The following is a 12,419-nucleotide window of genomic DNA, read 5'->3' as shown; positions in this document are numbered from 1 at the left end:
ATAGCCTGTTACAGGGATAGCTTTACCTTTACCTAGCAAACAACACACCCCAAACACATGAAAGTGCCAACAGTATCTTTCAGATTGGTAAATTATATCACCACAGTACTTACGTTTTAACAAATTTCTCTTTGTTGAAAGCTGCAAGCCTTGGTAATATCTCAAGCAATGTATGATGGACGTGGGGACTGCGTGAGTTCCGTTGGGTCAGCACATCTTTGCACACGTCATCAAATCGTTCGGTCATTAGCTGTCGGCAAGCTGCACTTTCATACAGAGAGAGGCGATGGTTCCCAACAGGAGATGACACTGCTACTGGACTCCCTTTACCCTGTTGTGACTTTGGCACCAATGGTGATTTTAGCCGGGGCATCAAACTCATACAGTCCTGTAACAGATTCAAACAATTTTATTCTACCTTTTGAAGACTGAATGACATCTAAATAGTATTTAAAAACTCAGTTTCTACTTCTCAGAACACACTGTACATCCATTAGAGTCACCCATTGGTTAATGCTACTGGGGAAATAACTGCAGTTTATCCACAGAATCACAGGAAACATACATAGTCAGCAAAATACAGAATGTCTGAACACTGAAGCAGTGGCAAATATAGTTAACTCTATGTTTTAAAAGGTTAATTACAGACAATGGCCAATAGTTAAAATTTTCTGATACATCATTTTTCTTTTAATATAAGCACTATAACAATGTAAATATAATCTAATAAAAAATTTAATGAGAAATTCTTGAGTAGCTGCAGAACTGGCGGCTCCTCCAGAAGGGCTCAGCTCCATGAGTAAGTGTATAGACAGAAACATTTATGTTTCAAGTTAAAACTCTGATGTCCTAAAAAGGGCATAAAAAATGTAAGAAAAGGTAAGTGTTTTGATTCTACTGAGGACACAGAAGGAAGTCCCATGGATCAACTCCCTCCACATATACCTTCAGCTGTTATGCTTCCCCTTCTAGCATAATTCCCCATACTCCAATCCTGCTGTCTAACCATTCTGTTCACATAATGCTGGTAGTGATAACATGATAACCTTCAACAGCAACGAGTACTTTCAGCTGACTGGCATAGGTCAGAGAGGGGTGAAAGGGAATACAACAGCACATAGAGAGTGGGCAGCTACAAGCACCGCCACCCCAAAGCCAGCCATCCACATCACATCCTGATACACTCCTCAAGTACGCACTTGATAAACAAGGCAATATCTGTATGACTATACAGTTAATCTGTCCAGGTTATGTATTACAATATAAAGGTACCATCAACTTTTCCAGGTCCTCCCAGCCCCATATCTATGGTCTGAAATTAAATCCTGTAAAAGAATATCTGAATAAGTGAACCCTAGTTAGCATTTATCAAAGAATTCTAAAAGTAGGTTACAAATAGTAGTTCCCATTCTGTAAATGTTTAAAGTATTTAGACATGTCAAGTGTAGTTAGTATTCACCATGGAAAGTAAACTGCATAAAATGATTTGAAGGATTTTCATTAGGACCGGTTCCTGGATGTCTACAAAGATCAGATCAGCAAAATAATTTTAGTGAATTAAATTCTATGGACGTATGCACTGCACTATTTATACGGCGCACGTTTATGATCCAGTTGACGGAGCACTATATTCTTTTATTACCATGACCTCCAAGTTAAAATCCAGCTGCCTGCTCTGTAGTTCTGGAGGATTTAAAATCCCCTATTCTAAAATAATAAAGATCAACATTTGCTGAAATTCATATCTTTAAGGGGGTTGAAATACATATTTAGGTAAATTCTGTCCATACACTTTTATTACCTCTTATTTATTTCAAGCATGTACTACAACAACAACAGTATGTTTTGCCAGAGTGTATTTGCAGGGACACTCATCACTTTAACAATATCAGGAAATAAACCAGAATAAATTAAATGTCTTGAACACCTGTAAACGTTACCTTCCTTCATCTTCACAATTTTCTGAGTCTACATTTAATCTCTTCTTCAAGGCTTGAGTACCAAATCAGTCAAAATAAAGTATACACAAAATAAGAAAACGGAAGGCTAATTGGATTGGTCATATCTTACGCGGTAACTGCCTTCTAAAAGAAGTTACTGAAGGAGAGATAGAGGGGCGGATAGAAGCAACCAGAAGATGAGGAAGAAGACATAAGAAGATGCTGGATGACCATGAGGACAGAAGAGGATATTTTCATTTGAAGGAGAAAGCTCTAGATCGCATTAAGTGGAGGAATTGTTTTGGAAGAGACTGTGGACCTGTCGTCTTGATAGATTACAGATGAATGAATGAAAGTATACATTCAATTAATATGACCTCTCTCCAGACAATTAATGAAACAGTGCTTATTAGCAGTTCGAAAACAAGGCAATGTCATTACTTAAACACACATAAGTAACTGATAATTCACTATTTAAACTTTACTCCTTCATTCATATTAATTTCATTCTGATCTGAAATTATATTTTTACAGCAGAGGATTACTCTCTCTACCATTAGATATAACAAATTTGATATGTACTCTTACCATTTTCAATTTCCTATTGATTTCAACAGTCTGCATTCCAGTTTGACTTCATCCTGGTCTGTCACATTAGCAACAGTATAAAAAAATTTTAATGCCATCTAGTGTGATTGATAAATGTTGTTTTTTTAATCTTTCATCCTTCACGTGTTTTGGTAGCAGCGACCATCTTCAGAAGGACATTATCAATACATACGGAAACTACTATTACAATGTTGATATAAAATATTATCCTGTAACAATTATTATGATGTGCATGAATTTGTTAAAACATTTATAAATTATTATAATTAATCTATTTACAAAGCATTGTTTAAAAACTGTCTGTTAAAATCTAGAACCAATTTGGTTAAAGAGAAAAAGTATACAGGACATGAACCAAATTGGTTCTAGATTTTAACAAAAAGTTTTTTAAACAATACTTTGTAAACAGACTAATTATAATAATTTATAAATGTTTTAACAATTCATGCACATCATAATTGTTACAGGACAATATTTTATACCTATCACATTGTAATAGTATGTTCTGTAAGTACTGGTAATGACCAATGACAGCGTAATAGTAGTTTCCGTATGTACTGATAATGTCCTTCTGACGATGGTCGCTACGATGGAAACATGTAAAGGATGAAAGATTCAAAAACACACAAAACAACATAATATTTACCAATCACACTGGATGATGTTAACAATCCTCTATATGTATTCCAATAGTTTTACAATAGGTATTCAAAGTAGGCTTGACATAATACACTTGATCTGAATAACTCAAGGGAGGGTAGATAAGAACGAAGAAGGCTTTACTATTGAGATGATGAGCCACCTTGGTGTATATGTTAATGCTTGATGATGACAATTCAAAGTAAACTCACACTAGCTTGTTGTCCTTGCTGGTATTGCACTCGGTCCATCAGCTCTTCATAGCTGCGCTCCCACTCAGCATTGCTGCATCTCAGCAACTCATTGAGTACAAGTAGTGAACCATGGACTCGATCATCACGACTAACACCCTTTTCTCTTGTATATATTTCATCAAACCCACTTGTGGCCTCATCATAGCACTGCTTGTACCTGATGCACCAATCAACATAAACTAATATTAAAAAACTACATTACCTTTGACAGCCTGCTGGGTTACAAAGGGAACAAATCTGTTCACCTACAGACATTTCTCTGGACCAGATGTAATTCAGATCTGTGAAAGTTCTAAAATTAAAAGGGGATTCTCTTTGCCATAATATGCGGTCCAGCTCTAGGGCCAACTTGGACTTTCTCTCCCAATCAGAGCATTATGGGATCTTGGTGAAAGTTCTAAAATTAAAAGGGGATTCTCTTTGCCATAATATTTGCTCCAACTCTAGGGCCAACTTGGACTTTCTCTCCCAATCAGAGCATTATGAGATCTTGGCGAAAGTTCTAAAATTAAAAGGGGATTCTCTTTGCCATAATATGCAGTCCAGCTCTAGGGCCCATTCAGACTTTCTCCCTAAATGAAAGCATTATGGTAGTGCTGATATTAAGGTAAAATGTAACCAAAGAAGCAAAGTCTTCTTCAAAATATTTATCACAGCCAAAATTTGTGGGGAGAGGTCTTCCTTTTATTCTAGTAGCTAACATAATGGGCTGTTTCACAGTCTCCTCAATATTCATGGTATATGTTTATGTTACAAGAAAAGAACTGTCATTAACAATAGCATGTAATGAATAAAGGTACTCTTTTCTCCAAGATCAAAGAACATATTGATCTAGACCTTTGAAAGAGTAGGTAGTGTAGTACTCGTATGATGCCCATACTGATTAACAACCCATGGGGTTGTGAGGCATCGAGGCTCCCACGTTTCCTCTACACAATCGGCTCGCTGATGGAGGTGTGGTTGTCAGCCTTATTCCACAGCCGACCTTTACCCCCAGAAAGATTCCTGGTACTCATTTGTTCGAGGCTGAGTTGACCCCAGGGCCACAGTGTGGCTGGATGGATTAGGTCAAGTGTACCTTCATGTCACAAAAATGCCATTTTGAGAAAACAAGACTTAATTTAGTACACATTTTTCTGTAATATTGTGTCAGATAAGACAAAAATTTGACATCCTGTAAAGAAAAGCCAAACGATTCAGAAACACCTACAAGTATTTCCACTATTTGAAAACAATGACCCTAAACTGGTTATATTGCCCTTAAGAATATGTGCAGCTTCAACTCCACTGCTGTCATACTCCTCAGGGTGTCACACTTTGGCCCAGGGACAATTTTACTTTTGCTCATAAGTCAGCTCATTGTTAGTAAATAATGTGTTAACATTTGTTATGAAATCTGCCAATACACATGAGATTTTAAGTAGCACATATGAAACATTAACTCTGCCAGTTTCCAACACCATCTAACACAAGACTAAGAATGTGTGGAGCTCTACCTCCACCCTCTTTATATGCCAACATGGCATGGTGCTTAGGCACAGGTATAAGTAAATCTCTCCCTTAACGTCAACCTATATTACTTACACAAACATTATTGCTCTGTGTCTGAAAGTGAGCTGTAAGGAATAAAGCCTAGTGGCAGAAATACTGCTCCTGGTTAAGAACATGGGGATCTTGCAAAACATATTACAAGTGTTCAGAGAGACAAATTTTATTAATCTAAATTTGCCTAAAAATGGTACGTTAAATATCTAAATGTACAGAAAATTAATTATTTCTTTCATCAGCTTCTTGATGCTATGTAACTGCTAAAGTTGATAATATGTTATTAAATAATCACAAAAAAAAATATTAATGCATACAATTATTTTTTGAACTGTTCATTTGATATTTAATGAGACGCAATTAAAAGTGTATTTAAGTTTTTGAGTAAAGCGGTATATACATCTTGCATACACAAAAGCTGTAATCATATGATGTTATATTAGTTAGTTCCCGTGCTGGCTGGTCCATCAAATTTCTCTGCGGTCCCTTTACATGGTAAACGTTGATGAAGCTGATTTAAAAAAAAAAAACGTGTGGACAGGTTTACAATACCATGATCTTTGGGTTATTTAAAGGTTAATTTCTGACTACACTGACTATAGAGAATGAAACGATTCAAATGATTGTAAATGACAAAATGGAAAGGAAGGGGAAGGAAGCAGTAACATTTTTTAGACAAAGCATATATCTTGAGTGACTGAAGAAAATTGTAAGGGCTGAGATTCATTTCCATGACATCACAAATCAGGAACATAAACAAGAGGATACTCAGTTGGTCAAACCTATACAATACGTGGTTCACTGAACTGTTTATGAAGGCCGCGCCATAGCTCAAGCTGTTAGTCGCTGGCTTCCCACCACGGCAGCCCGGGTTCAATCCTCGGTCTGGTCAAGTGGGATTTGTGGTGGACAAGGTGGCGCTGGGGCAGGCTTTCTCTGAGTACTTCGGTTTCCCCTGCCAATCTTCATTCCACCAATTGCTCCACTATCACCCTCACCTATCATCTGGGGCTGGGAGAATAGGCCAGAAGTGGCCGCAGTACAAGGGACTTAGTTCCACCCCACTAGCAATAAAAAAAATAACTGTTCGTGAATTACTCTAAAAGAGGCACAGTTATTCCTACATTCACTTTGGTCTGTATTCTCAGTTTCTTTGCATTCCATATTTCATACACACCATTGTGGTTTCTGTGTCTGCTTGGCAGTCTCTCTCTGTGCAGTGACTACAAGAGCTGCCCTCAATGCCTCCACAGCACCCTCTCTAATTACTGGCTTCGAATCCCGGACTGCATTAAATATGAGATCAAAAAACTGCTGAACTTGTTGAAAAAAATATGTTGGCATAGTAACTGCCAATTCTCGGAGAACAAGCACCTGTAAATATTAACCACCATATGTGAAACAATGGGCAATCACCAGATGTTTATGAATGAAATGTTAAGTTCTAGATAATTCTGAATGACAGTAACAAGGCTGGAACATTACAACAAATATTCAAAGGGAAAGCACCTGGTGAAACACAAAATATATAAAACAACCAACTGATCTTTCCATCAACTTACTGCATTTATATTATCAAAACAAGCAAGCACAGTAAATAACATGTTTTCCAGGGTTACCCGTATTATAACAATAAGCATAAATCAAGGTTATGTAGTATAATAAACTTTCTTCCCAGCCTTGGCTTGAAAGTATGACAAAGTTCAGATGAACATCTCTTTGCTTTCATGTGAAAGTGTGCAGAGTTGTTTCTGAATGCAACCAACATCTTGAACCAGCTAAGTGTATATTTTCCATGTTCTTACCTCTCAAAGAGTGGGATATCAAACTTCCCTGGACATTTAAATTTGTTGCTGCATTGTTTAATTTTATAATTGCTGCTCCTGTTTTAAAATTCAATATCCCAAACATGTGTCACTATAAAATAATGAAGAAAAATAGTCCAATTTTCAGAGTTCATATATTTTCATTTATATATACATTACATTAAAGTTTATATATATATATATATATTTTTTTTTTGTAAAGTTCCATATTTCTGGCTTTATTCTCAAGAAGTATGTCAATGTTGCCACTGACATGCATTTCACTTCGCAACATGTGATCACAAAGGCATGTCTGATTCACGCACATTTAGTACTTGCAGTCCTGACCGGCTTCTGGTGTTTAGAGATGAAACATGATCACTGAAGCTGATAAAGCAACTTCCAGCCTAAACACACACTCACATGTCTGATTACTGCAACATTACACTATGACCTACTACAGCTCTCACTACCCTTGATAACAGATGTTTCTTACTGCCGTGCGGGCTGAATTTGTTACGTCCTTCACAAGCTCAAGGTTACCGCAGATGAATGAACCGTGCAACAAAACCTATTTGTTTTCCCAAACATCAACTGCAAAAGCATTATCTTGCACAGACTATGAAATCATCACTAAAACACTTATACCACCAGAAACGCTGGTGCGACTCCAGTGGCACGTACTGTGAAGGTCTCTATAATTAAGGTTGTAGTACTTAATACCAGCCCACTGCACACCTTCTAAAAGGTAATGTAAAGGTAAAGCTGCCCCTGCAACAGGCGGTGAAGGCTCACAGGGGTATGAGAGGTTGAGGCTTCCACATCTTCTAGACAACCGACTCACAGATGGGGGTAAGGATGTCAGCTTTACCCACTGGCCACACTTTACCCCCCAGGAATCTTTCTGATACTCATTTCTGTTAGAGACTGAGTCGACCCCAGGGCCATACTGTGGCTGGAAGCATTAGGTAAATTGAAAAAAATTCAATGACCTCATCAGGAATTGAACCTGCGACCTTCCGGCTTGTAGCATAGTGCCTCAACCAACTACACTACCGCATGGTCACCTTCTAGCCACTAAAATCTTACATTCAGACACTTCTTAAGACGGATGCTGAACCTTGATCTCCTTTCCCGCGTCTAGAAGTTGGCTGCCACACGGTAAAGTTGGAAAAGTTGCAGCATACAGGGCCATCCTAGTTTTCGCAGTTCTACCATTTCATAACATTGACCCTTTTCATTGTCAACAAAATGAAGAAACTTGAGTAGAAAGTGAAATTTCTCACTGAACAGGTCTAAAAATAAGTATGTTTCCAGAATTTTCCTCCAGGAAAAATAGCTCTTGTTATCCGGTTTCTGGCGAAGTCTTTGTAACAGAAAGAATTCCAACAACTTCATTATTTCATTTCTGTTCATCTCCTTCCAGTGATGGGTCCCAGATCTTTGTTTTGGATTAGGCATTTATAAAAAATTTTTGGCATACTGATTTGTTTCTCTGACTATTACTTCGACAATTTCTGGTGTACAAAACAATTCAAAATATGCCAGGCTTGCCAGTGAATAGAAAATGTGGTCGCTCGGCACCTGACCTTGCCCATATGTCATTCTGCATGCTACTGTTTGCACTGACACTTTTTTCTTTGTCAGAACTGACACGCTGGTCACTTCATGAAGAGATTTTCATATTTATTTCACTACTATATTAGCTCTCAAAAATATCACTATATTCATCCTCTTGTAACATCTTCCATCACTTCACATATTTTCACTCACCCCATAATTCTAAACAAAGACTGCAGAAATACAAGACATTTCTAATGCCTAACACACAGATTACTATTTATATTTTACTGCCATTTAAATCTTAAACCTTTTAAACTGTGGCTCCACAGAAACCAAGGATTATACAGTATCCCCCAGCTTTTTACATTAACAGAAATCGGTATCAAATTCATGAGACAGCCTGTTTTTCTATTTATTCATACAAAACACTTTTGCATGAAATGATATACCTTTACACGTAAGGGAATAAAAATTGATTTAGTTTCAGATAATATTACAATATATAGGGCATATTGGCCGAAGCACTAACTCTTCTGACTTGTATCTGGAAGTTCCCTGGTTTGAATCTTGGCCAGGGTGCCAGCTATCCTGACTGAAGTTTCTGTGTTTTTCCTTGGTCCCTCCAGGCAAATGCTAGGACAATACTTTAATTCAGGCTATGACTGATTTCCTCCACATCCTATTCAATTCATCCAGTCATTCAATGTTACAAAGCACAAGTTACTGATAGAACCATCAAATAAACTACAAACAAATACTATCACAATACCTTATAGAGGCCTTCTATAAAAAGCATGGTGTAAGACATTAATGTAAGGCATAAATAACAACATGGTAGAATAGAGTGCAAAAAAAAATCAGCAGTATAATTCACAATTCTGCCTGTACATATCTTACCGCAGCATGTCTCTTGCCCTCATTACGATCCCCACCAAGCCATTCAAAGGCCCTCTTCACTTCAAATTCTACATATTCTGCTGCATATGTGCCAGATACAAGTGCCAACTTCCCCACTGTCTTTGCAGCCAATTCCATCACACCAGTATCACTTGATGGTAAAAGATTTCGTAGGTAATTGGCAAACCTGCTGATGCGAGTATTGATGTTACCAACATCTGCACGTATGAGGCAAACTGAAACATAAGTTTCATACCTACAACATGGTGGCTGAATATCACACATTAGTGTAATCTGGTACTTTGTTGAAATGTTCACCATATTTGACCTTTATCATCCATGCATCGCACTATTATGGCAGGCCATACATGGATTTAGCAGGCCCCAGCAACCTTAGTGTCATACTGTTTTTAATATAAACCCATTACCACCATTTTAAAATTTGGCCATTAGCAATGTAGCACTGAGAGATCAGAATTCACTTTTCCTGGATGATAAAAGTTGAAATTTCCATGTTTTAATGGATACTTCAAAATGACAGTAATTATTTTGTATCCTATTATGGTAGCAATACATTTTTAAGACTACACATAAAACAAATTCTTGTTGTTCAGCATGTATGGGGAATGGAGTGTACCAGTGATATGAATCTCCTGGCTGCATGAGAAAAACTTTAAACAAAAATCCAATACAGAGTCAAAATAATATGGTTTTCTTTCAGCGCTTGTGTGGGAATCTTCCTAGGGGAAATGTAGTGAGTTGATGGGTGAAATATTTCTGATACACATACTGTAGTGCAATCACAAATTCAACAAACATCTGCTGCAATAGCATCTGTGTACGGGCAGATGATGGGTAATGCTGCCAGTGACAGCTGGGAGAACTACAGCATAGTAGGCAAACATATGTGCATAAAAAATTTCTTTTTTGAACAACATTATAAGAATCTAAACTGTCACTGAAATTTTTACTGCCTGGATGAGAATTCCAGATGTATGGACACTGGATAACCAGGAGTTTGCAAAAGTATGAAAAACACATGAGCTCAAGTTCCTCATAGCAGTGATTATGTTTTCTGGGATGTGATGCTGACACTTGTTCTCCTGGAAAGTACTCCTCTATCCTGAACATGGTGACAGCACATTCCTCTGAAATGTTGGTAAAAATCTGACTACACATCACATTCCAGACGCTTCTACCTTAAAAATGAAGGCCACATCTTCCTCAGATATGTTGGTAACAATATAACAGGTTACATGAGATCCCTTAAGAAACAAGAAAACGAGACAAAAAACTGCTAAAGTAAAAAAGATAAATCAAATTGAAGCAGTCTGATTTGTCTGTCTGCTGTCCTTTTTCTTTCCATTCTTTGTTCCACTTATTTTTTGTTTTCTAGGAGCAGTTTGATTTATTCATCCTTTTCCTTTATTTTGATTTTGAAGGTTTATTTTTCTAGTTATTGTTTCTTTCTGTTCTGTTTTGCTTTACAGCAAATGTCAATATGAAAAACGTTTGCCATCACTGCCTTGCTAATAAGTGTTATGAATATCATTATTATACATTAATTCTTACGTCACTTCAAAAACACATCATTTTTTCCTTCAACACATTTTAATCCATTCACAGGACAATATATTTAAACTTCTTACACTGTCACTCACCAATGGCCAATATTCCTCCTTTCTTCTCATTCACATCAGATCCAGAAACCATTTCAAAGATATGATGGTTGAAATCGTCCATAAACGAGGTGAGCTCTTCCATAGAGACCTCCCGAAGCTCTGTCTTGACCTAGAGCAAACCAATACAATTTGGAAGGATCTGCCTTATTAACTATTCCATTAAGTAATAAGCAATACATTCCATTTCTTACTTACGTAATGATATAAGTCTCTTGCTGCTTTTGAGCGAGTCTCAGCATTCCGGGACTTAAGGCCCGCAACAAATTGTTGCATGAGTGCGTTTGACATTTTGCTTTCATACGACCGCCAAGTTGTATAAAACGACAGACACGCGAAACTTGGGTCCTGAGCTCTGTCCTGTGACGGAAGTCATACTAGGTCACAATGCTTTTATGAAAAACAAAACTAACCTAACTTACGTAGCCCTAACCTACCATCGTGTACTACGGCACCCATTTTCTCCTGACTTACTATACGAAATTGTAGTTTCTACATTGGCACCTTCGGTCACCAAACCATTTCCTGCAGAAACTTGTCACTACATCACGGATCAAAAGTACGTAGCCTATTATATGTGCTCATTCGTGCCGGTACTACGTCCACCATAAAACGTTAACATGCCTCGAAAGGAAACTAATTAAGATCAAGGTAGCAGCATATACGGCATATACTGCTTGTGAGCTGAAGAGTCTGCACCTTCTGCCCCTTCACACTCCTGTTTCTTTACGAATAATTTTAACAATGTCATTCCCTGTCAAACCTTCAACCCTTTCCTCACTCTTCCTCACTTCCGCTCTCTATCAGCTGGCTGCTTGATGTGCCCTGGAAATGTCGACAGTGGGGCAGAATGGGGCACATTGATCCAGAGAAAAAACATGTCCAATGATATATTTTCTGTAATTGCAATCGAATATTGTTTTCACGGTTTAAAATCTGCATTATTTGCGTATTGATTGTATTACCAAAAATCATTTTCAAGGTAAATTACTTTAAGTACGAAATGGTCAATTTTCATTGTGCCCCACTCCTGGAGGACAATGAATCAGTCTAGCAAGTTTGAAAAAAGTATATTATGTACACTCCATACTAACTAGGAAATTTGGTACAGAAACTTCATATAATTATATATAACATCTATAGGCAGGCAACATGATCTATTAATGATGCAGCCTGTCTGTGGTGCTTAAAAATGGTGGAGTTACCGTCACACAAATATTTCCATTATTCCACGCAGAAAAAGTTTCGGCCAGGAGCGCGTAATTGTTTGAGGCACTACGCTACAAGGCGGAAGGTCGCGAGTTCGATTCCCATTAGAGTCATTGGATTTTTCAATTGACCAAATCCTTCTAGCCCCATTATAGGCCTGAGGTCGACTCAACCTTTAATAGAAATCAGGCGGTAGTAGCGTAAGGCTGACTTCGCCACCACCAATGGTCTAGAAAATCTGTGAGTTTCGGCGTCTCACAACCGTACATACAGACCTCC

The 12,419-nt window shown here is 37.7% G+C and overlaps 1 protein-coding gene across 2 annotated transcripts in view; it reads right to left on the bottom strand.

The window, feature by feature from the left end:
- LOC111869020 (serine/threonine-protein kinase mTOR) overlaps positions 1-11,807 on the bottom strand; it is a 68,631-nt gene extending 56,824 nt beyond the window's left edge. Inside the window, exons 1-6 of one of the 2 annotated variants that reach the window (XM_023860200.2) lie at positions 11,130-11,807; positions 10,914-11,043; positions 9,253-9,488; positions 6,165-6,361; positions 3,401-3,599; positions 114-388 (exon numbers count right to left, since the gene is read on the bottom strand). In XM_023860200.2, coding sequence (XP_023715968.1) covers positions 114-388; positions 3,401-3,599; positions 6,165-6,361; positions 9,253-9,488; positions 10,914-11,043; positions 11,130-11,222 — 1,130 coding nt within the window. In that variant the 5' untranslated portion in view covers positions 11,223-11,807. The remainder of the gene's footprint in view (positions 1-113; positions 389-3,400; positions 3,600-6,164; positions 6,362-9,252; positions 9,489-10,913; positions 11,044-11,129) is intronic. The other variant, XM_023860199.2, reaches the window with a different exon arrangement.
- Positions 11,808-12,419: the final 612 nt, after the last annotated feature.

Source organism: Cryptotermes secundus, unplaced genomic scaffold, assembly GCF_002891405.2.
Source record: "Cryptotermes secundus unplaced genomic scaffold, Csec_1.0 scaffold70, whole genome shotgun sequence".
In the NCBI taxonomy this organism is placed as follows: domain Eukaryota; kingdom Metazoa; phylum Arthropoda; class Insecta; order Blattodea; family Kalotermitidae; genus Cryptotermes; species Cryptotermes secundus.
The sequence above is the reverse complement of the archived record's forward strand: the minus strand, read 5'-3'. Positions and strand labels throughout refer to the sequence as shown.